The 24,325-nt window shown below is 37.6% G+C and overlaps 1 protein-coding gene across 2 annotated transcripts; it reads left to right on the forward strand.

Moving 5' to 3' along the window:
- Positions 1–24,047, forward strand: MAT1A (methionine adenosyltransferase 1A). 2 transcript variants are annotated; one of them, XM_068197304.1, is made up of 9 exons: positions 1–24; positions 14,123–14,200; positions 14,699–14,821; positions 16,491–16,603; positions 18,168–18,311; positions 18,980–19,198; positions 22,185–22,367; positions 22,861–22,994; positions 23,286–24,047. In XM_068197304.1, the coding sequence occupies exons 3-9, from the start codon at positions 14,719–14,721 to the stop codon at positions 23,386–23,388; spliced, it is 999 nt and encodes a 332-aa protein (XP_068053405.1). In that variant the 5' UTR covers positions 1–24; positions 14,123–14,200; positions 14,699–14,718; the 3' UTR covers positions 23,389–24,047. The 2 variants fall into 2 exon arrangements, with proteins under 2 accessions (XP_068053405.1, XP_068053404.1); XM_068197303.1 differs by lacking the exon at positions 1–24 and adding an exon at positions 6,898–7,432.
- Positions 24,048–24,325: the final 278 nt, after the last annotated feature.

Here is a 24,325-nt window from a genome sequence, read left to right on the forward strand (position 1 = left end):
GTCTGTAAGCCTAAAGATCTTTTGGTGAGATCCATTTTCCATTCGATATTCTGTTAACAGGAATCTAGAAATATTGATGTGTTGTGATTGCTGTATGATTTTTTGTGTAGTACTGTTTATATACTTGTGTTAGGTGATCCTACATACCCTTCATCCATTACTTAATATCCCCTGTTTAGACAGATAGCTAATAATATTTTTTGTCTGTGTTTTAGTTCAGACCTGCTTATCTGAAATTGCTAAATGACTAACTGCAGTGAAATCTTTCAAGCACAGATAAAAGATAATAATCTTTTCTGCTTGCTAATATATTTGCCTAGGTGAAGTATGTGAAATTGCTACTTTAGTGGCAGCCTTCCCAGTCTGGATCAACTGTAGTAACAAGGTCAGGTTGGAGGATTTCTGAAAGATGTCACCAATCAGTTGATTTAGTGAAGAGTTTCCTGCAGACCTAACAGCACTAGTAGAGTATTTGAGCTGTGTAGCAGTGACAGTGGGAGTATTTCTGAAAAGGCTGTGAATAACAATAGATAGGAATCATAGCTAAAATGGATGTTGGATGCGTGCAGTATCTTTTTCTCCTGATAGCCATAGAAGCCTAATTCTTGAGCTCCCAGCATTGTGTAATTATTTTCAGTCATGCAAAATGCATGTAAAATTATGCTCTACATTATTTACTAGATTAGTACTGAGTGTTTGAATAAATGTTTGCCTGTATCAAGCAGTTCAAGTATGTAAATACCTTTGTTGCAAGCATAGAAGAGTAGGAAAACATACACTAGTAGTGTAGGAAATGTACACTACTTCCATATTTGTAGTGTATGTTTCACATACCCTACACTTAGGGAAGACTTGTAGAGGGTTTTGGTTCAGAGAAGTAACTACAGTTTTATACCAGATGAAGAAGTATATTCTGGCATTGTATCTCAAAAAAGTCAAATGTTTCTGAATTTAACCTGATGTTCCTTGTTTGGAAGCCAGAATTAACGAATTCCACAACTGTTCTTGCAGATAGGTTTCTGAAACCTGACTTCATGTACTAAAGTCAATATTTGTTTCAAAGTCCAAAGACCACCTGTACTGTAAACATCTGTGAAACACTGCTGCAAAAACTCTTGGGTAATAGCTGTTTAAATGCAGCAGTCTCTTTCCTAAGGTACTGAGGAAATCCTAATGGTTTACACTGATAATGTCACAAGACATGGGAAAGCAGAAGATTGTTCAGAGCCCAAGCTGCTGGAAGCCAAATTGAGATACAGATCTTTAGCTGTAATGGGGTTTAGTCTGGGCAGGTGATCAGACCTGTCATTCACAGCAAAGAGCTCTAACTGCTCCCACAGAAAGAAACTGTGGCTGCGTGTGGATCTCATGTGTGGTCACACCCCATGCAATTGAAGTTTAGGGTTGTGCTTTGTTACATGTCAGATGACAGTCTTTCCTAGCCAAGCAACTGATCATAGCAGCTGGAAAAAACATCCAGTAAAATACATAGATGGCTTTTCGTAAGGTTTAAAGGAGATCATTTCTAATTGAAGACTTTCTCATACCTGTCTAAGGCATAATTTTAACAATGAATGGGTCAATTTACTATGGTGGCTTATGAGTAAAATGCTAAATATGTATGTTGTACACTGCTACATTTGCAAACTGAAACTTTTAATTGTGTGAGGTGAGTATGGAACAGGGCTCTATTTTTTCCCTTCTACCCTCTCATTGTTTGTGAAGGATATAAAGAACTTGTGATTCTGTTGTAATAGGCCTTCACATAAGCATGTAATGCAAACAAAAGCTTGTGCATTGCTCTACAGAGCTTAGAACTTAAACAGGAAAACTGCCAAAGACTAAAGGCAGACCTGATTATATACCAGTGTAGTTTAGTGCTGTTTAAATGAGGCAATAGTAACCAATCAGCAAATAGAAAACTTTAAACTCTAACTAATCTAGCTATTTTTGTACTATTTCTGGTACATCAAGGGTCATTTATGAAAAATTATTAGGAAAAACTTCTTAATTTATTTTCATCTTGTGATTGAGACATGAACTGCTAGTACTTTTATCAGATGAATAAATAGAAAATTAATTTGTATTCATTTCTGCTAATTTTAAAGAAATAACGCTCCCAGTGAAATTAACACCTATAAGATATATTTTAACGAAAGCCCAATTTAGCCCCAGTGTAGCTTTAATTATTTCCTAAGAAACTAAAAGTTGCCACTTCATGTATAAAGGCTTGGCACATACTACTTTATAACATGGTCATGAACAACCTGTTCAAATTGGTCCTGCTTTCAGCAGAAGGTTGGAGAAGACTGTCCAGCTTTAAACATTATGATTGAGTGAGGTATTGGAACAGAAAATTTGAGGTTAAACAGATGCAAAAATGGCAAGCATAGGGGAGGGAAGTAAAATTAATTATTTTCTCTGATATTGGTAATAGAAGAACCTGGAAACACGTCTTAGGAAATGGCAGGCATGGCAGTTGGGAGATGCAACAGAGGACCTCTCTGAAGCTGAAGTTACTGTGGAGTGAGTTACATAGAATTCACACAAAGAAATTGCTCTGACTGGAATTGGTATTTACTCAAAAAGTCATAAAAGCCCTCCAGAATGAAAGAGCTGAATTGCTCATGGTCATGTGCAGGAGGTCCCCTAGTCCAGTCTGGAGAAGGAGGAAGGTGAGATGAAAGAAGAAATGCTGGGTGATAGACACCCATCTCAGGGCACACACAACCTTCTTTCTTTCTATAATCACAGCCATTTTTTTCTGCTCTGCAGTATTTATTTTACCCTGAATGTTTATGGGCCAGTGAAATGTACACCTGCACATTTGAGAGGCCTTGAGCCTCTCAAGTTTTTTCAGATAATACCAGATAGAGGCAAGAGTTTTGAAGCAGGTGGGAAGCGAGTTTGGATTCTCCATGTTCAAACTCTATTCCTTTGAGCAGGTTTGTCATTCTTCATGCAAAGGAAATAAATACATCTTAACAAACTTTCCTTATGTTAACTCTAAAAATAAACCAAAACCACTACCTCCCCCTAACCAAAATGTACAGGCTAAGTCAAGGCTTTTCACCAACCAACCAAAAAGCCTTAGAGGATATTCCCATGAGGCTTGCAAAATTTATTGCTCATTTCTAATAGGAAAAAAAAGATGGACTGCTGTAACTCCTTGAAAACACATTATTTATGTAATATAAACTACAATTGTAAACAGCAAAAATGAAACTAGTATTAAAGTTGTTTCTGTAAGCACCTGAAAAACTATTTTCACAGGCATTAATTAGGAGTAAATTCCTTACATGAAGTGAGAATAAAATAGCCAAGTAAGAAATTTAAACTATTAGCCTGTTAAACAGTTAACTTGGTAAAATCATATCTGAAGATAAGAGAACAAAACAGAAGCATTTAGGAAAGCACTTTGCTGCATGTTATTTGTATCCATGAAGTATTCCTGTATATTGCTACACTTAAACATGTTTTGTTTTTTTAATGAAGTGGAATTGTAATTTTAACTTGCTGTAGTAAAAAATGTGTGATCTCTACATATCAAGTCATTATCCTTAACATTTGAAAGCTGTGATAAGAGAAATTACACAGCCTAAAAAATGGTCTCCCATAACCGATTCTAGTACTGCAGAGTTTTTCCAAGCTCTTGATACAATCCTCACTCAAAAGAAGTCACCAAAAAGTTACCATGGTGGTGAAACCACAGGAGTGAAGGAACCTGTACTTGCCAGGAAAACTTGATTCTTCTGCAGCTGAAGTGAGGATGCCTAAGCCTTAGAGATACCTGCTTTCTTCTTTGCCTTTCAGCTGTCCTAATGTTTGTCTGTAATTTATAAGCTCAAACTTGTTTCTCACTTCTACAGATATCATTCACCCATGTAGGCTCCATTTTCAGTGGTTTGTAACTTGAATGGGATATCAGTAGTGACAAGAAGGGAAGATGGAAACACACAAGTTAAAGGAGAGAAACAAGAAGAAAGGGAAAATGTGTTTTAACTAAATGGATATACGCAAGACAAAATGAGGGAACAGGAGAAAGGCAAATAAATGTAAAAGAGGAGAAAATGAGCAAGTAAAAATCTGATGAGAATGAGAGGTCTAGGGTGAAGACAATTTATCATCTTTCTAGAGAATCAGCACCATCAGTAGCAATCATTCATAAAAGTTTGTCTGTGAGATCTTGTTCACTGATTTCCAGGGCTTTCCCAAAGCTGTGATAAATCTCTGCCTTCTTGTTGGTCTTTGTTATATGAACTAGAAGAGGGATGGTCTTGCAGAGCTGCTGTGAGTAAAAGCAGCAAAACTATAGGATGGTGCCAAATATGAAGACTCTTAATGTCAATAGAAAGATTTACATTGTTATTCCAATTGAAATGGTGGTTTCAATTGACATTATAGACAATACAGAGAAATAGAGGGGCAGTGTTGTTTTTACATCAAGTTTTTTCCTGTCTCTTGCCTCATTTCAAAGCACTGATTTGGAAGATTTGGAAGATTTTATCAGTAGGTATCTTCTGAGTAAAGATCATAGAATATGGACAATGATGGGCAATATATGAATTATAAAGAAATTTACAGAGAAACTTTATTAGGGCTCAGTCCAGGTGAGTATGGCAATAAAGTTAATAGAAAATTTGGAATCCTGTTATATTGAGTGATGGTCATTATTAATAAAATGGAATAAGGAAAATGCTGTTATCACTCTCTTAGTGTCATCTTTTTTTTTTTTTTTTTTTTTCATAGACAGGAGTGCTATGCCAAAAAGACATGATGGTGAAGCACTATCTTACCTTTTTACAAATATTTAAAAAGTCAAATTGTCTGGGAAGAGAAGCCAAATTAAACATTACATAATCCTACAATGCTTTAGCATTGGTCATAGATGTCCTAGAAGAGAGCATGCTGAGGTGCTTCATGGCCATAAAGCAAATGTATTGCTCTTGATAATAAAAGCACGGCTGGAAGAAGCTCATATTGGAGGTTTTACACAAGTTAATGTGAAATGCAGCTGGGCAACTTTTCTGGAGTGCTAGTAGCAGAGAGGCTTTTTAATGAAGGGTGACCCTCCAAAGGTCACAAGGACCAATGCATTTACCTAGACAGAAGCAAGTGCAAAAAGAACTATGATAGCAAAATAAACAATGGTCCTGCAAACTCATTCCTCATGTATGTCAATACTTATGCTCTTCAGCATTTTGAGAGCTTGTGATTTTTTTTTCTTTACATGTGATAAGAGAATTGTGTGAATGCCCTGCATTCTCCTGAAGTGTTATCTTAAAACCATGAATGCTGATTCCCAAACTACACTTTCTCTCCTTAAGTGGCATTGAAAACCAAGGAAAAGCAAAACCAGAAGCAAGAGAGGGTGGAACTCAAAGGCTAATGATAATCAGTCTTGTTTGCTTTTGTTGGATGATTGTTTGTAGAATCAGAAAGAAAACTTTTAATACACACAAAATAATTTTTTGCTTCATCCATTCCCATTGTGTCTTTTGGTCCTTTCTTAAGGAAGAAGAAAGCATTTGCATTTAAGAATGAGTGCTTATCAATGATGTTATTTTACTTTAAAAGTTAATAGAGTTTTTGAATGTTACAGATTAACTAGGTTAAATATGGTTAGTTACTATTTGGGTTTTTTTTTTTTTTTTTTTTTTTTTTTTTTACAAATTCTGTTTTTCTGGGTGGTGTTAATGTATAATCTATTCATGCTGGGATAGTATCTTCATGTCAGTGGGGTGACCACAGTTTACTCCAGAGAAATCTGTGCCTCATAATTTGTATCTGATGTGTAAATTTGTGGAATTTTTCAAGGGCAACCAGTGCTCATCATTCCATGAGATGAATTCTGTACAATAGAAAACCAAGGAAGAGTATTTGAAATGAACAATTCCATGTTGATGATTATTAGAGAGGGGCCAATGCTGCAGCAGATTACTGGTGAACATTCACAGGCACTGGTTATTGTTTTCAGGAATGTAGGCAGAAAGTGAAAATTCTAATGAGTTCTTACATAAAAATGTAGCAGTGAGAAATTTGAATCCAAGGAACCATGTTGGGGATTTTTTAAATAATGGTATTAATAATAATAATAGTAATAATAATGGCTAAGGGTTTGAAGTAAACTAAGTTTTTAAACTGAAGAGTGACATGGAAATAATTTTTTTCATAGACCAGTGCTTTGGTCAGAGATTGAGACTATAATGGTTTCTGTAAAGGAAATAAAATTACACCTACTTATAATGTTGCAGTAATGGTGGGCATTTTGTGGATCTGTCCCATGGGTATGTTTACTCGTTTTTTTATATACTCACTTAAAGACACAAATACTCACTAAATGCCCTCTGCCTTCATACCTGGCATACCATCAGCATATTCCAGACATGAACCATTTGACTAGAAGAAATTCTCTGCAGCAGAACTGATCACTGAGTTCTGAGATGCAGCAGTTATTGTATTTATAAGGGTTGTGGAATATAGTATGGGAATGTGATACAAAAATATAATGAAATGGACCTGGATTAATAGAAGAAAGGACAGGGGAAAAGAAAATCAGAGGCTGAAGGGCAAGCTCTGTGTAGCAGACTGAAGCAGCCGTGGTGCTAGATCTTACTGGATGTTTTGTCACTCAAACATGCACAAAAAATGAATGAAAATAGAAAAAAAAAAACCAATTCATGAGGGAATTCTAGTTTTCTAGAAATGAAAAGGCAAAAGGAAAATACAGTTATATGATACAGAGCAACCTTCTTCTAGTCCTTTGTTAGGAAAGATGTGAGTTTACACATTTTGTATCCATCCCTGCAAAACCACAACACAGAGCTGGAAGTACACCATAGATCCCAGAATCAGGGGAGAGCCAAAGAGAAAAGCAGCTGACCTGAACTGTCACTAGCACTCCTGCATTACTTCATGCTCAGTGGTGCTGCTAAGATAACCAGTCTTGCAGAGGTTGAATCCAGAGTGTTTCCAAGAACTGAGTTAATTAGTGAAGTATCCTAAAGTTAACTAACTCCCCTGCCAAGAAATGGGCTCTTCCATTTTTCTCACATGATTATCTGGGCACTTTCACTTTTCCATATATAGGAGCAGCTCAGGGACTGACAGATCAGGCTAGGTAGGGATACAGACTCCGGGCACATGCATACTCCTTGCATGCAGGCACGGATGCAAGCACATGCTGCTTTCACACACTGAATTTCAAATTAGCCACAGAGGTAATAAGTGAAGGCAGCAACAGTCCTGCTGATAAAGAGCCTTCTTAAACAGAAGGCACTGGAGGTAGAGCTCTTCAACCACCATTTATAATAATCCATCAGGAAAAGCAGCAGAACCATGAATGGGCCAGTGGATGGTTTATGTGATTACACGCTTGATGATGAAGGGGCTTTCATGTTCACATCGGAGTCTGTGGGAGAAGGACATCCAGGTAAGAAGCCAGCTCTTGTAAAAGTCTAAAAAGTATAATATTTTCATTTGAGGTGTTTTAAAAGCCTAAAGAAGAATCCTCCTGGTGTTAACCTTACTAGAGAAGTTATTTGTAACAGGGTGCTTTTCTACTTTATTTCTAATGGACTTTGTCCATACAGACTGTAGAATTGCTATAACTGCAGTGCTTCCAACAGGAGTTTATGTGCTTTTGTAGGGTGTGTGTTCAGCTGAGGAAGACAGTGAGGTTTATGGGTGCTGCTCCTTCCTTTTCATCTAAATTTCTTTCAGTATTACTGTGAAGACACTACTGTATCTCTGACAGGCTCAAGTTTCACATATGGCTAAGAATGCATCACTTGCTTCTCAAGTTCCGTATCTTTATGGGCCCTGTGAAACTGTCCTGCACATATGGAATGGTCTAAGACTGTCACCTATGACAGGAATATCCCTAAGTAGTAGCCTTAGAGCCTTTTTTTAGTGGTCCCAGCATCTGTACATGGCAAAGCAATCAATTTACCCCCCGCCTCCCACCCCTTTCCATCATCTGATGCAATATATGGAATTGCTTAAGCAAATAGTGGACAGTTATTTGCTAAACTTTATGTATGGTCAGCAGAGATTAGTTCAATTTTATTGAAAACAAATATTCATCCACCATAAACATACACCTTATGTCAACAGCAACTGTTCCCTCAAGTGAGGCCAGGGGACAATGGGCAATTTGAGGTCCTGAAAAGTGTATTTGTTTTAGAAGCTGATGTGGTGGCCTGTGCTTTTTGCTGTAATAAGGCTTTTCAGGTCTGTATTCATATTACGTGAGTGAAGCATAAATTGGTGGAATGATTTTATAGCAGAGGATAAAGTGGTCAGCAATAAGAACTTTATGTCTATAGTTTGATACTCTTCTGGATTAACTTATTACTGCAAATTAAATCCATGGCTGATGCAATTGAGTACCTCTCCATCAATGTGAAGGCATCTACATCAGGTTAAACCAGTTGGGGTTCTTTCTGATGTAACACAGTCAGAAAATGACAGCCACATTTTGTCCTTGGAACCTATGTCCCATGTCAAATTTATATTTATTTACATCCAGTGTCTGTAGTGCTATGTAATTTCATGGGGAAAATAACATAATACAGTGTGGTAATTTTATGTGGATAATGTTATTTCCAAAGATAACTGGTCACAAGTTATGCTACTCTAATCATTGTTTTCTAATCATTTTGGGGCAAAAATAGGGAAGTCTCAGAGCAGAGAGAGTTCAACTGAGTCCCCAGATTTACCTTTGTCCCTTGGTTTGTTTCCTTACCAATCCTCTCTTTATTTTGGTTCTTGTTTTAGAATTTGGCCAATTTTTTAGTTCTTATTCACATTCCTGCCTTTATTTCCAAACCCTCTATTGGGCCTTTCTTTCAAGCCCCATGAATAGTATTTTTCTCCTGTGCTGAAATACTAGGCAGGCCCTTGAGAAACACAGTTACCACTTGGATATCTCTGCAGCTTCTCTCACCTGGCAGAGCTTGCAGAGTCTCTGGGTTCTATGAGATACAAAGTACCAACCTGGGATGTTTATTTTAGAGTGAGTGGAAACCTGAAATTTACCTGGGTGTTTTCAAGGCTGTGATGCTTTCTTAAACAGTCTAGATCTTCACTTAGAGTACTGAAAACCAGAATGCCTATGCAAAAAGGAAGAGAGAGATTTTCCAGATCAAAGGAGGACAGGCTGGCAGTAACTCTGAGTTGTCCTGCAAATTCTTTTTCCTGGGAATCAGCACTGGACCTTAATCACCTCAGTGATAGCTCTGGCTCCTGACAGCAAATTGATCACCCCTAGGTCCTGGCCAAACTCCCCGTTTTCCCTCTGTGGCTTTGTACAAGAGGTGTAGACATGCCATTAGGATTTTATCACCTAGGAAAATCTTGGCTATTTCTTAAAATGAGGCTCAGTGCCTGAGGCTGTAGTTGGGCTTTTGATGTTATCTGTAGTAATAGAATTTTATTGTGAGTTCTGATTTCCTCTGTTTATACAAAATGGATAATTTGCGTGTTCTTGATTATTTCTCTTCCATATGTGATAGTATAATTTTGCTAGAGGGCATTATGTGAAGTAAAGATCCTGAACCAGATCTTTGTCTGGTGGAAATTTGAATTGTTCTGATTGTATTAGCTGAGTATTGAATGTTTTAATGGAGACTTTCTTAATGCACAAAGCAGGAGAAATTACATGCTTATTTATTTGAGTGTACAGAGAGCTGCCTTGAATCTGTGCAATGCCTAGAGCTGGGTGTCACTGAGAAGTCCAGATTCCATAGAAGCAAGTAATAGCTGTCAATAATTCACATACAGGTACCACCTGTGCTCCCCAGAGACATTATAGAAGACTGTTTATGGCATCTTCTCACTCCAGATTCTTCAAAATCCCTTGGGCATAATGTTTGGGAATTCCTTTCAGACCTTAAATCATTTAGTAGTGTAAATTCCAAACTCTCTGAAGACTTGCACATGACTTCTTCCTTTCAATATAATGATAAAAGCACACAGACAGAAGCATTAAAAAGATAACTTTTTTTTTTTTTGGTCTCTGTATTTTGTCACTGCTCCATCTTCCTTAGTCCTGTAGTGTCTGTCATGCTGCACAGGTTTCATGGTGCTTTGAAAAGCATTGTGTGTTTCTGTGCCCCACAATGTCTTACAGATGTCAAACCACCAAGGAGTAATTCCTTCCCCTAGCTGGCTTCCTTTGCAGCCTAGTGGAATTGGCTGCAAACTGCCATTCTGCCATTCAGGTTTCCAGAAAGTATCAAGGAATCTCTTTAAAAATATGAGACAAAACATCTTCTAAAAGCACCCTCAGGTTTTCAAGCATATTAAAAGCATATGTTTATCTTGTAGATATTCACAGGAAAAAAAATCATGAAGGAAAAATACCCCAGAAAATGCAGATCTGTCCAGCATGTCTTATATCTAAGATTATGTATACTTAATGATATGCATGGTACTTCGGTAAACTGTGCATTGAACAAGGAGAACAGATGTACAAGACATTTAGACACTGCTAATATTGCAGTACCAGTGCAGTTATCAACTAGCACTCCTCAAGGGTTCTTTTAAATAGGAAAAATGTACAGCACAATGCAGGTTTTTGAAGTCTTTCTAGTGAAAGTCTTTTGTAGGAAAGCTGATTTTTTGATGAAATGCTTATGATAAGTATCTACATTTCTTCCCTGTTTAATTTTTTTAGCAGAAAACTGAGAATTGCTCTGTTTGCCATATTTTGAATATAAAAATTCACATTCTAGTTTAATTTTTTTTCTGTTGATAAAAATAACATGTCATTAAAAATACTGAATTTAATGTTGATGACTACAGGTTTTGAAGAAAACCAGCCTTACCATTTCAAATGTTCAATGTTTATTACATTTACTACACCATCAAAGCCAAAGTGGCTGTGCATCTTCACTGTGCTTTGTCGAGCTTTTTTGAATAAAATTTTCAGTTTTTACTGCTGTTGATGTTTTTTTTTCTCTGTGTAGTGAGTCTGTGAAACTGAATTCCTGGGAAGATTCTGTGAACTTTTTTTAGGCTCTTACATACTCTAGATTCATGTAACAAACTTATGTCTAACTATCTGGAAAACTGTGAAGTTTCTTCTAATTATCAGAGATCACCTTTGTTGTTGAACACCTCCTTTACTTCCTAGTATTACAACTGTGATTTTGAGTAGGGTTTATCATCAGCCTCCCCAGACTCATTTTATGGCTAGCAAGAGCTGTTTCATGGCTAGTTGACATCTCTGCCATAAGACTGGGCCTGTGGGATGACTGGATTTCATGAAAAGAGTCATGGCTATGTAGTACTTTCCTGCTCAATAATTTCAGATACCCCTTTTGCAATATTCACTCTATTGGATAGTAATTCATGAAGGTATGCATGGACTGAATTCCAACCTATTAAATGAGTTTTTTAAAGATTATAGCATCTCACCAGAGGTGTTCCATTATGCTCTTCCTGTTTCTAAAAAAAGGGAAAATAAAATGGAAAATAATAATGGACAAACTTAACCTCTCACACATAGCAGATAATAAGAGAAATGGGCCAGCTGAGATGAGAAATTTAAATAACATAATGAAGAGTGCACAAAGCCTGCTAAGCATTGCTAAAAATAGAATGCCCGGTTTTATTTTACACCAGAGACCTTTAGTAATAGACATGGCTTTACTTTAATGCATTAATCAGCCAGTCATCCAGCTGGATTTCTCTTTCCTGTCTTCGTCAACATATCTGTATCTGGATTTGGATCCAGTTGCATTAGAACTGCTGGTTGTTGCACCAACAATCAGATATGACATGTATTAACAAACTGATTTGCCTCAGGCTATTTTAATGTAAAGATATGCTCCAAATATAGTAGATCAAATTACTCTAATCTGTTATTTTGGTTTATTAGGATCTCACATAGATGTTAAAGATCAGAAGGGATCTCTAAAATGTAATCTGATCTGACCTTCCATATATAGTAATATTTCATGCAAGATTTCTTCAAATAACCTAGTAAATGGCAGTTGAATTTCATTCATACCTTTTAAAAAGATATCCAATTTTCATGTAGACATTTGAAGGATAAAGAATCCTGCATGCCTCTAGATGAATGGTTTCCATGGCTCTCACTCTTTTCAGATCTTCCTTTTTGAATCTTTATCTGTCTCTTTTTAACTTACATTAATCAACTGTAGTTACATTATTTACCATCAGAAAAAAAAAAAACAAAAACAACAACAAAAAAAAAAAAAAAAAAAAAAAAAAAAAAAACACTTTTCTCTCAGCGCAGTATTTTTAGTTTTTTAGGTTTTTATGGACCAGGATCTCAATGCCTGTATGGGTTTCCTCTGGTAGGCTGCCTTTCCTTCAATCTTTCTTCTGAAATCTATATTGAGTTTGATTGATTTCATCCTGTAAGATAGACTTTTCTGATTTAGGGCATTCTTCTCATTTTGTCCTAAACCTTCCCATGGCTTCTTAACATCTTTCTTGTGTGTTTTAGCAAGAATGCATATAATATCCCTATGTGTGCCATACAGGGAACCTAGACATGGGGGACAGTGGCACCTAATGCAGGTGAGACATGCTTCAGGTGGAGCAAGGGCAGCAATAAAGGTTGTTCATTGAAACTCTGGGAGGTGAAAAAAAGGCTACAAAGCAGTCCCAGCCTCTAGAGTTTGCTGCTGGGTATTGGACCTGCACTAAGAAAGCCATTCCAGCCCCAGATGCTCTCTTGTGTCACACAGGTAATAAATTGCATATTTTATGCTTAAAAATGTGGATATATTTCCTTATAAAAATGAAAACTTTGAAGACAGCAAGCAAAGAAACATTTTAATCACTCCTGCCACCTTTGTACCCAGGTTTGCTAAACAAGGTTCAGTTGGACATCTAAATAAATTGCAAGAATGGTGTCTGATTCCTGTTTGGTAATAATTGTCCCAAATTTAGTAATCCACGTACAGTTCTTGCAAGGCTGAAAGTTCCAACGCAGCCTACATTTGCTAATTGGTTTTTGTGTCCATTTTGTGTTGAAGTGGTGAGATGGGAGTGAATATGGGAGATAAAAGTGTCAGAATCACATTAGTTCTCCAGTCCTTGATTAGCTAAATGTGCACCTTCCTCATGAAAATAAGTGTGAATTTATTTTAACTTGAGCTTAAGTGTATTAAAGCCTCTAATGACAGACTCTTACAAAACATTGCTTTCCAACAGATTGTGTTGCACACAGCAAGGCAGGAGATTAATTTATTTTGCCACACAGCTTGTTATGTCAAAATCTAAAAGCAGTACTAGGCCTTTTTTTAAAGAACAATAAAATTAAATTATGTAAGAAAATTAATCATTTTCATGTGAAAGACATTGCTATGGGTGATGCCCTTTTGTGTCCATTAGATTAGCTAGATTATTTGATTAAGATTCAATATTTGTTTTAAAGATTAGAAAATAAAGAAAGAAAAAGATAAAATATTATTGTGACAAACTTGAGCTGAAACCTTTGTATTTGGCACATAACTAAAAGTTTACCTCAGGCAAACTTCAGCTGGTAACCCCTTCTTTGCTTCTGTGTGTGTATTCTCTGTGCTGCTTTGGGTGGATTACAGGAATTAGGAGGTGACACTGCCAGATGGGTAGGAAGCAGTGACAAAAAGCAACCCAAAACCCAGCCCTCCACTGTGCATTATGTCTATTAATCTAAACACTCTCTCAGGCTTTAGCAGCAGTGTTGGTCAGGTACATTGTAACTTTCTGTTGGGGTGATGGAAGTTGGTGGTGGAACATCACCACTCCATTAGAGCACCACTGGTTTGCAGAGCTGGTGGTGCTAGAGAAGGAGAAAGCTGCGAGTAAAACCTCTTAACCTCTCAGGTTATTCTGTGCATTGCACACTTGTTTCACATCTAAGTGCAGAAAACTACAGGTAAAGTTCTGGTTGGTTGGTTTACACTGATAGGTGAATGCCCCACTGTGTCTACTGAGTTTGCTGGAAGGATGTTTATTGTGTTTTTCTATTTAGCTACATTAAATATGCCAGTAATAAGCAATAAAAGAATTCCTTTCTGAAATACCCATTGAAAGTGATGCAAACAGTCCATGTTTTGTATTGAGTGCTGTGGTTTTGAATCACAGCTTTGATGTCTTGCAGATAAAATCTGTGATCAAATCAGCGATGCTGTACTAGACGCCCATCTCAAACAGGACCCGAATGCCAAGGTTGCTTGTGGTAAGCTGTTTGCTGCTTTGCTTTAAGTCATCACACAATCACATTATTTTTTTAGGATGTTTGCAAAGACCTAGCTTTTTTTGCTCTCAAAAATGGCATAAGAATTTCAGTTTTCAAGAGGAGAGATGAGAAGAAACAGTAAAAGTTTTTGTAAAGACTGAAGAGCAAGCAGGCTGTAGAAGAGTAGAGCCATTGATTTTGTGTGTGGACTGAACTGTCCTGGAAGAAACAGGTGCATATCACTGAATCATGCTCAGTGTTATGACTTTCCCATTAGTAAATTGGACATACTAGTTTTTTCCTTGCTTTCAGACAGATGGTGAATATGAAACAAAATTTTTATAGATGGAGTTACAATGCTAAAAATATGGATAGAAAGGATTTACACTGTATACATCCAATAGATCTCTCAAAATCAGCATCATCACAAACACAGTTCTGTGTCTTAGTGGCTGGCTTATTCTGCTATTTTAATCCTGTTCTCACCTCTCTTTTCAGAGACAGTATGTAAGACAGGAATGGTGTTGCTCTGCGGGGAGATCACTTCTCGTGCTATTGTGGATTACCAGCGAGTTGTCCGAGATGCTATTAGACATATTGGCTATGATGATTCAGCTAAAGGTTGGTGGAAAAAATCATGAAATCGTGGAAGAGCAAGCAATAGGCAACTGCAAAACAGGTCTGTCACCACTTCCATACAGGTGCTTTAGCAAGCCTGATACAAAATGAATGTTCTGTGTGAAAGCTGCTTACATGGTGCTACATGATACATTTTCTGGCTTTACCCCAGTAAGTAAAAACCTTTTATTAGTTAAAACTGAATTTGGAGTAGGCAGACTATACTTTGAACTGTGGTATTTGGCCACAATAGTTAACTGCAACTTGAACCATAGGACCTGTCACTCCTCCAAACTTGCAAAAACTTGACTCTTGGTTTTTCATTTGGCAAGCTGATTGTTGCATCTTCGTGCAACAGAGAGAGAAGAAACCTAGTTAATCTCATTTGTATTTTTGTGTTTTTCCTTTGTATTTTTGTACTGCAGTAGCATTTAGAATTCCCAGGTATAAAGGTGGTTGTCACTGCAGGGTGCTTTGTTAGCTCTGAATATCTCCTTTTACACTGAGCAGTGTGTTGTCCAGACCTAGGTTGTGAGATATGCAAATGATAAAAAAGACAAAATGCTCTGTGCACCAGACACATTTCACTTTCTGATTTGCATGTATCTGTTTATACAGTAGAAATATTCCAAGTATTCTGTTAGAGTGAGGTGTATCTTTTAAGAACTTTTGGTTTACAAGTTGTTTACTGCAGTCCTTTGATTGCAATCGGATTTGCAGGAGGTTGTGATGGGAGAATATTACAGCAGCTCAGCTGCAGGTTGCCTGCACTGTCACACAACAGCAATGCTTCCAGAACACAGAAGCAAATCTAGGAGGTCATAAATCTCCTTTTTACCCAAACTGCCAATTAAGATGAGGGGAGATTTGGCGACCCAGTAAAAAACAATTTCTAGAAGTAAAAAAGAACCCTAAACCAAACAATTATGTACAGAAATATAATTTTCTTCTCTACATAGCCTACTGAAGAGAGGGTGAAGAGCATTCAAGTGGATCATATGCATATGGACGTGTATATATGTTGTACTGGCTGAACATGAGTTTGGTCAGCAGCTGTCAGTAGCTACAGTTCTAGGAAAGGTTGGATTTGGAGAGAAGCAAGTTACTATTAATATACCTAGGAACAGGTGGGAAATTTTGCCACAATCTTCTGTAAGTCTTTCAAATTTTTTTTTAAAACCTTATTTTTGGTCTTGGAAAGCCATATAAATTCCCATTTCCAGATTTGTTGTGAGACCTGAATCTGGTGTTTTTCTGTTTGTGGTTCATTCAAAGTCCCATGAGAGATTTAAGTATGGACACTGCTTTGTATGTGTTACAAATAATGTGGAGAGAGCAGAGTCTTCTGTTGCTGAAAAACTCAGCTTCTGGGAATTCCTGTAGAGGACTTCACTAGTATTCATTTGAGAGAGGCTCATAATCTGATTTGGCTTGGCACAGGGAGTCAGTGCAAGAAAAAATAACCAGTAACAAGCAAGAAAGGCAACCCTGTATGATCCACCCCATCCAAAAAAGTGTGGTATTGACAAAAAATTTACTAAAGAATAGCAGTTTGGTTTTGAGTTCTGAATGTGGCATCCTTCAGAATAAAAATTATGTCCTCTGGTTCCATGTTACTTTCCTAAATTGTGACAGAAAAAGCTAATTCACTGCTATTTTTTTTTCCAAATAGGCTTTGACTACAAGACTTGTAATGTTTTAGTGGCACTGGAACAGCAGTCACCTGATATTGCCCAAGGTGTTCATCTACACAGGAATGAAGAGGATGTTGGTGCTGGAGATCAGGTAGACATAGCTTCACATCTAAAACACCAAAGCTGTTTTAATGGAAAAAGTTTACTCCAACTTAATGCCCTATTTTTTATGTCAAAACCCGTGTCAAAGTATTTCCACACTTCTCTTTACCCCAGAATAAAACCCATAATTATACTAAAACAGTTGGAGGTTCCTTGAGGGCAGACTTTTGTCTGGTATTGTTTTAGCACTCCAGGCAAATCAGGAGAGCTCTGGCAGTTTGTAGTGGCTGAGGAGGTTCCCTTTACAACTCAGCAAAGGTTTTTTGCTTATGTATTTAATGTTTTTGTTGTGTAGTTTTAGGTTCATCAGATCATTCATCTTGCAGCCAGTCTTGCCATTTAACATGGAATAAACAAAGGATCTTTTTACATTCAAAGAGCTGTTGAGATTTTGTGCAGCAAAAAAGTAGGTGATGTTTCACCTACCCTTGGCATGAGTACAATAAATACCAGAGTACATTTAATTCTCACTTATTCCCAGAGGCAGCTCTTGTAATAGGTGTTCCATGCTATTAAGGCTGAGTTTCTCTGAGCTAAAGAAACGTGTAGGCATTTATGGTGTGATCCCAAGAGAGAGATACTAACAGAAAAACTGCATAATGTAACTGATGCTATATGAGTTAATTTAACATTTAGTAGTTATCATTAGAAGTAATATCTAATTTATACGAGTGCTGTTGAGAACTATAAATGCAAGTATCAGAGTTCAGGAGCCAAGCTAATATTGTTCAAAAAATACCTTGAGGACTAAATTAAAATGCTTTTCTGCTGTCATGGGGACATAATACTACATAAGATGAAAAGAGATTTTACTTTCTTTGACACTTTGATGGCCTCACTCCATTTGATTCAAGTGCCTTACTGTCTTTTTTCCCCTTTTTTTCCCCCCACAACATACACTAGATGAGAAGAAAGAAGAAAATGCTGCTAATTCTTTTTAGCAAATGATAATCTGATGCAGGGAACATGACAGAATTATAAAAGTAATGTATAACAGTATAAATATAATATATAACAGTATAAACTGTGACTCTAAGCATGTGGCATTGAAAAATCTGAGGCAGGTGCCTTAAACTGTTTGAAGGGTATGTCCTTCATGGAGTGCTCACACCCCATTCCACTGAAATTTCAGATGTGAGCTGCAGTAAGTATAACTATGTCTGTATTCATATATAAAAGCCTTTGGAACATTTCCAGGCTACTGAAAACATCTTTCCCATGACAGAATAGTCCTGAAATATTTTCTCCAGCAGATTTTTTTTCCTGTGAAAGAACCTATTGGTTTTTTCACAGATATGTCTTCATTTTTGTTCAGGTTTCTAGCTCAACATGTAAGCCTTCAGGCTAGTGAAAAAATTCTAGGAACATGGTCTGCTTCTCATTACACTGTAACATGCTGGGGCCTGATCTGAGTTTTGGCTTCTTGCACTGTGATGTAAAACAGTAGAAATTAAACCTGAGGATACTGCTGACTCTTTGCTTCAGATTAAATCTCATTGCTTTTGATTGTGGTGCCTTTAACAGTGATTGAAGTATGTTCTCTCCTCCTGTAGGGCTTGATGTTCGGTTATGCAACAGATGAGACAGAAGAATGCATGCCCCTAACAATTATTCTTGCTCACAAACTGAACGCCAGGTTAGCAGAGCTGAGGCGTAGTGGAGAACTCCCTTGGCTGAGGCCCGACTCTAAGACACAGGTAAATACTGCAGGGGATTGTCCAGAAAGTTGGAAACCGACACCTTTTCTTTCCAGAAATACTGAATTTTTTTTGAAGACAGCAGTTGATGTGTTTCAGCCTATCAGGATAACCTACAAGTAGCAGATCAAGCTTTTCCACTGCTTGTGACATTGTCTCCTTGGTTGTTAGAAAATGGTTAACTTGTCTCAGAGCACTTCACCACCTGCCAGTGAAGGGACATTTAACCCTTCAGAACTAAAGTGGTTTTGCTTGTTGGAAAAGTGACATCCAAAGGATTTATTTGTATTTAGGGGTTCAGGCTGACATTTTCAAGATGCACTAAGAACATAAATTTCTGAGGCTTGAGAGTTTTGAAGGAAACCCCACCTGAAAGACATATTTTGGATGATTTCACAGAGAATCAAGTTGTCCTTATTGTGTTGGGTTTTTTTCTTTTTTCTTTTCTTTTTTTTTTTTTTTTTCCTTTAGCATAGCAAAGATGCAGTGGGGAAATAGGCTTCATTTCTCATACCCTGGCATCGCTGTGAGCAGTGATCACTGTAATGTCAGTACTGACATTTTGCTACAGTTTTGCTTTTGGAATAGCCTGGGTGACAATTGATGAATACCACTAACACATTTACAGCAATTCTGTTGTTTTTTCCCGTTGTCCCTGTGCCCCTCAGGTGACAGTTCAGTACATCCAGAAGAACGGAGCAGTGATCCCCGTGCGTGTTCACACCATTGTGATCTCGGTGCAGCACGATGAGACCATTTCTCTGGAGAACATGCGCAGGACCCTGAAGGAACGTGTCATCCAAGTCGTTGTCCCTGCAAAATACTTGGATGACAAAACTGTTTATCACCTTCAGCCTAGTGGACGTTTTGTTATTGGAGGGCCTCAGGTTTGTGTTGTTGTATTATTTTGGTGGGCTTATGAGGTTGCCTTTCACTATATGTGTGTCTTCAATGGTTTTGGCATCTCTGTCCCAGGGTAAGGAGCAAGCTGCCCAGTGGAAGACTTTTCCTGCAGCTGGATGTGGGAGAAGGGCCCAGCGTTTCACATGTCATGTGCCAAAGTAACCTTTGAGGGCCTGGTGATACTGTACATGTGTGGTGACCAGGCAGGCAATCTGCATCCGATTTTCCATTGCATGTAGAGTGTAGAGCCCAGTTCTGGGTTTTCTCAAACCCTCTGGGGACCAGCACTGAGTGAGACCTGCAGTCCTTCCTCATGGGAAGCACTTACAGAGAGATGGACAAGAGAAGCTTTACTTCTCTTACAGTGAACCTGCTTTTCAGATCTGCATAGCTCTCACTGTTCTGTCTGACACCAGCAAGAGTTGAAGGTGTTCATCTGTCCTGAAAATCAGCCCCAATAAGGCTTCTTCTGCTGAGAAAATAAATGTTCCTCTTACTTGTAGGCAATGCAGGAAATGGGATTTATAATTTGATCCTATACTCACCAAAGTCAGGAAGAACTTCCACTCTCTGTAGGGTCAGCAGTTCTGAGATTTAGTTTTTGAAAACAAATTTACCATTATAAATGTTTTAATCTTCAGATGCCTTCAGAACTATCACAACAAAACTTCAAAGCTCCTTCCTGAAATTAGGTTCGGTTTTACAACAAATCCAAGTAGACAGAGTTTTCCCTTTGTTTTAAAATTCATTCACTTACCAGAATTTTCTAGAATTATTTCTAAAGCACTCTTTTTTATATTAGTGCCTTGTAACAGGTAGGAAGAAACTGAGACTTATCATTATAATTATTGATTCTACCAAAAAAAAAGTATTTTTATGCAATTGAATGGGTTGTATCACTTTAATTTTGTGTATCATTGACATCCTAGACTATGCACAAAAGGAAAGTCAAACTTGAGCTGTAACTTAGAGCAAATACAGCAATCATAGCTACATACAAAAAGAAGGCTACACAGGAAAAATTTTCTGTGTGCAGTGATATGCACCCATTAAAAATGTAAATCTTTCAGGTGTGTACTGAACTGCATCCATTAAAAAAAAGTTATTGTAGTTACAAGTGATAAGCCAGCCAGGTATTCCTTGCTACTCTTGTGCTGGAGCTGTGTTGCATGTGTTTGCACATAGAAACTGAGAAAAGTCACAGTGTCCGTTTACAGCTGTTTAAACCTGGCCTAAGTTTACTCAGTATGGGTCAATCTGCCTATGTGTCCATGACCTTCCAACTGCTATCATCACTTGTGCAATTTACAATGGCATTGCAGCAACCAGAAAATAACTATTTCTCCTCTTGACTTTAACAGCTTTAGCTTTCTGCTTATTTCTCAGAAGAGTGTTACTCAGTATTATTTTTAACGAACCTAGCTACAGGAGGCTGTCTTACGTCCAGCTCAATTCATCTAAGGAAGATACATATATTTCACTTGGGATTTTCATCTTATGTTTTTGAATGTGGTGGGACCTTGAGTTCTGGCTATGGCAAAATGACTTGGTTTCCTGCTGTCATCCTTTTCCTACCAGCAATGCCTGCTGGTGTGATTAGGACAGACATTACAGCTCATCACAACCATGACTTCTACATGCTTTACAAGTGCATTTGTACTTGTTCAGCACCTTTGAAACAAGGGATGGGGTTTTTTGCCTTTCACATGTCCATTTATTCTTCCTCTCACCCGTTCTTCAGCCAAGTCATGGTGGCACACAAGGTGTTCTCATTGCAACTGTCTGCACCATCAAAAATTGATGCTTGAGGCAAGCAGAAAAACCCAAGGACAGGATCCTTTAATACATGCTCAGCTATCTAAAATCCAGATTTATGTCTCAGTGCTTTCTTAGCAGAATTGGAAAAACAGTGCCAAAGGTTTACTTTTGTGTATATGCACAGTCTTTCCAAGAAAAACTTTAACTCCCCACATGTGTTTGCCATGCAAACATTCCAGCAGGTGAATTTTAGTGACATGATGTTCTGAGGCAAAGAATTTCAAATCTGCCTGCATAGGTGGCAGTGGAATTTAAAATTTGAACATGTTTTCTTTCGCACCAGAAAGCTTAAGGATTTAATAAATTGCAGGGGTCAGACAATTAGTCTGGTGCTGACCAACTATCTCAGATCAAATGAAAAGCACTTGTGAGGAGCAGTCAGGTTAGCTGTAGGCAACTAGAAGATTATGTGTACTTCCTTATTTAATATTTTAGAATACTCATCTATAAGTATGTGTTGTTAGAAAGAAGTAATCCTTTCTCAATTACCTATAACTGCCTAGTATTCCATACCTGTTGTGTACGGATCAAATTAGACTATAAATATTTTGGGGTTGGAAATGCAGTTTTTAATACATATATGACAGTCTCTGATACTGCACTGGAAGTGCTGGTGCCAATGTCCATGTGACCATCTATAAGGTACCACTTACATAAATAAAAATAAAAAAAGAATCTACTGTAAATAAAAAGGAATCTACTATTTAATATTCACACAATTTGTGATTTTGACTAAAAGACAGGAAAACCTGGAATTTTTTTTTTCATAATTTAAACAATGTGAAATCTCTCAAGGGTTCCTTTATGGCACATAGAATTTTAGCAGTATTCTGTAATAGGTTTGGATACTTAGTAGGTAATTTCTAAATCACAGCTTCCATATTTACAATTAAAACATGTTGCAGCTATCTGGGTGTAGGCCTGTTTGCTTGATTAATCGAACAAATTTGTGAATGGTTTATCTTGAGAATCTGGCTTTAAAGAACAATTACAGCCAGCATTGTACCTTGGTGAGACAAGTTAATTCCTTCAGCTGCCCCCCAGCAATGCCTGTGTGGTGAACTTACACATTGCTGCAGTATTCTGAGGGAATGCATAGCCTTGTTTGAGACTGAATGGATGTGAAATGGACAACTTCTGTCACTGCTTCAGGGTGACGCTGGTGTCACTGGGAGGAAGATCATTGTGGACACCTACGGCGGCTGGGGAGCGCACGGCGGCGGGGCCTTCTCTGGCAAAGACTACACCAAGGTGGACAGGTCGGCCGCCTACGCTGCCCGCTGGGTGGCCAAGTCCCTGGTGAAAGCCGGGCTCTGTCGCCGTGTTCTGGTTCAGGTATGGTTTGCTAAGGACATTGCTTCTCTCAAAACCATTTTCCCTTTTTAGATTTTCTTTGAATGCCCATTGTACGAGCCCCTGTAGTAGAAGTGGCCTTGGTGATGGTTTTCTGGAGAAAGGAAGACTTGATGCTTGGTTCAAGCCCACTGTGATGTCACTAACAGCCTGTTGGCTTCTTGAAACTGAAACTTTGCGTTTAGCTTTTTGGCTATTTTATTGGTTATTTTTCCAGATGTTTGTTCAGCCCTCAACCTTCTGACACTCACTCTCATTGAAATGAGCATGAAGTGACTGGATAATGGGGAAGAAAGTAATCCAGAGCCTTAGCATTTTCAAAGTTTTCTCTTCTTTGTTTCTACAAATACAGATTGTGCAAATATGAGAAGTGGAGGCCTTAGTTTTCATGATTCATAAATTAATGCTTTCTTCTGCTGCCCACTGCTGCCCCGAGGTGCTGTGTTTATTGTCTAAGGTACCTCTTTTCCTACAGGTTTCTTATGCCATTGGGGTTGCTCATCCACTGTCTATTTCACTGTTCACTTATGGAACTTCCCAAAAAACAGAGAAAGAGCTGCTGGACATTGTGCACAAAAACTTTGATCTTCGGCCTGGAGTCATTGTCAGGTAAAGAAACACACAGAAAGGAAAATATCCCAGTAGTTGAATCCAAGAAATGATTTCTTGCAAAAAAGAATTTCTTCTAGCTGTTACTGAAGGTTTGGCCTTCTATAGTATATGGAAGTCAAATAAAACAACTTTTGCATTCCAAGAACTTTAAGTTACTTTGCTCTGATAAAAATGTATCTTTTGGCTTACCAAAAGAATTTAAGATTATTTCATCTTTTCCATTTAGTAGTAGTTATTAAGAAGTATCTTAATATGAAAAAATTTTCCTTCTTTTTATTCTACACACAGGGATCTGGATTTAAAAAAGCCCATTTACCAGAAGACTGCGTGTTACGGTCACTTTGGAAGACAGGAATTCTCATGGGAAGTGCCTAAAAAACTCATATTTTGACATTAGTGACATGTCACCTTTTAAAACCAGAAAGGAAGACCACTAATGATGAGGATGCTTCTGAAAATCAAATTTGACAGCTTTATATTCAGCATAAGAAATTTTAGATTTTAAAAGGAAAGAAAGAAAAGGTTATTTTCTTGGAAATTGATTTTTTTTTAACCCTCAGTGTCTTTCATTATCTAAGATATAATGGACAGAGTCTGTTTTTTAAATCAGCATAAGACAACAAAATACAGTTTACTTTTAACTGCTGCTTGTTGGTTCTTTGGATAAAGACTAAGTGTGTCTCAGGTACTCAAACCAAAAGCTGAACCTCAACCTTTGATGGGCAATGGTGAAGACGACTTTCCCAACTCTGACTAAGGATCAGCAGATCTGTTGCTTCTGATCAGACAATGGGAAATTCTGGGGTCCAATTTCCTTACTGGAGTTAGCAATGCATACGGCTGGGGGCTGCTTTGATGGGAGAAGGCTGAATAGCACCTAACAGTATCTTTGCCTCTTTTATAAAAGATGTTAACATATATGTAATATTTAAATCACCTGTAGTGCATATGTGCTGTTACTGTTGTGTTTCAATTACGTGTGTTTTTGAAACATAAGTGCTCTCCTATGACACAACAATCATAGAATAAAAAGCTTTTTCCTACCATGTATGTAAAGGTGTATATTTTTCTATGCTTTTTTTAATGCTGCTGTTAAATGGTCCATCTCAACTCAGCTGCTTCTACTCTTGTAGTAATTTAGTTTACCAACATAATTTAATTTGATTTCATTTTGAAATTGTTATGGGCATTTCCCTGTTAATACGTGTATGATCACTCTTTAGTCCTTGTGATTAATGGAAATTCTTTGAAAAAGTATTAGATTTTTATTTGTAACTCTTAGGTTTGTGCTGTGCAGTATTTTTTGATAATTTTTACTCCCAAGCATC

Source organism: Anomalospiza imberbis, chromosome 8 (assembly GCF_031753505.1).
Source record: "Anomalospiza imberbis isolate Cuckoo-Finch-1a 21T00152 chromosome 8, ASM3175350v1, whole genome shotgun sequence".
In the NCBI taxonomy this organism is placed as follows: domain Eukaryota; kingdom Metazoa; phylum Chordata; class Aves; order Passeriformes; family Viduidae; genus Anomalospiza; species Anomalospiza imberbis.

Excerpts from the sequence above, each read along its gene's own strand:
- MAT1A (XM_068197303.1), top strand. The coding sequence starts at position 7,339 with ATGAATGGGCCAGTGGATGGTTTATGTGATTACACGCTTGATGATGAA. Across the intron at positions 14,201-14,698 it reads GAATGCCAAGGTTGCTTGTG|AGACAGTATGTAAGACAGGA; the intron begins GTAAGCTGTTTG and ends CTCTCTTTTCAG. Across the intron at positions 19,199-22,184 it reads TTGTTATTGGAGGGCCTCAG|GGTGACGCTGGTGTCACTGG; the intron begins GTTTGTGTTGTT and ends TCACTGCTTCAG.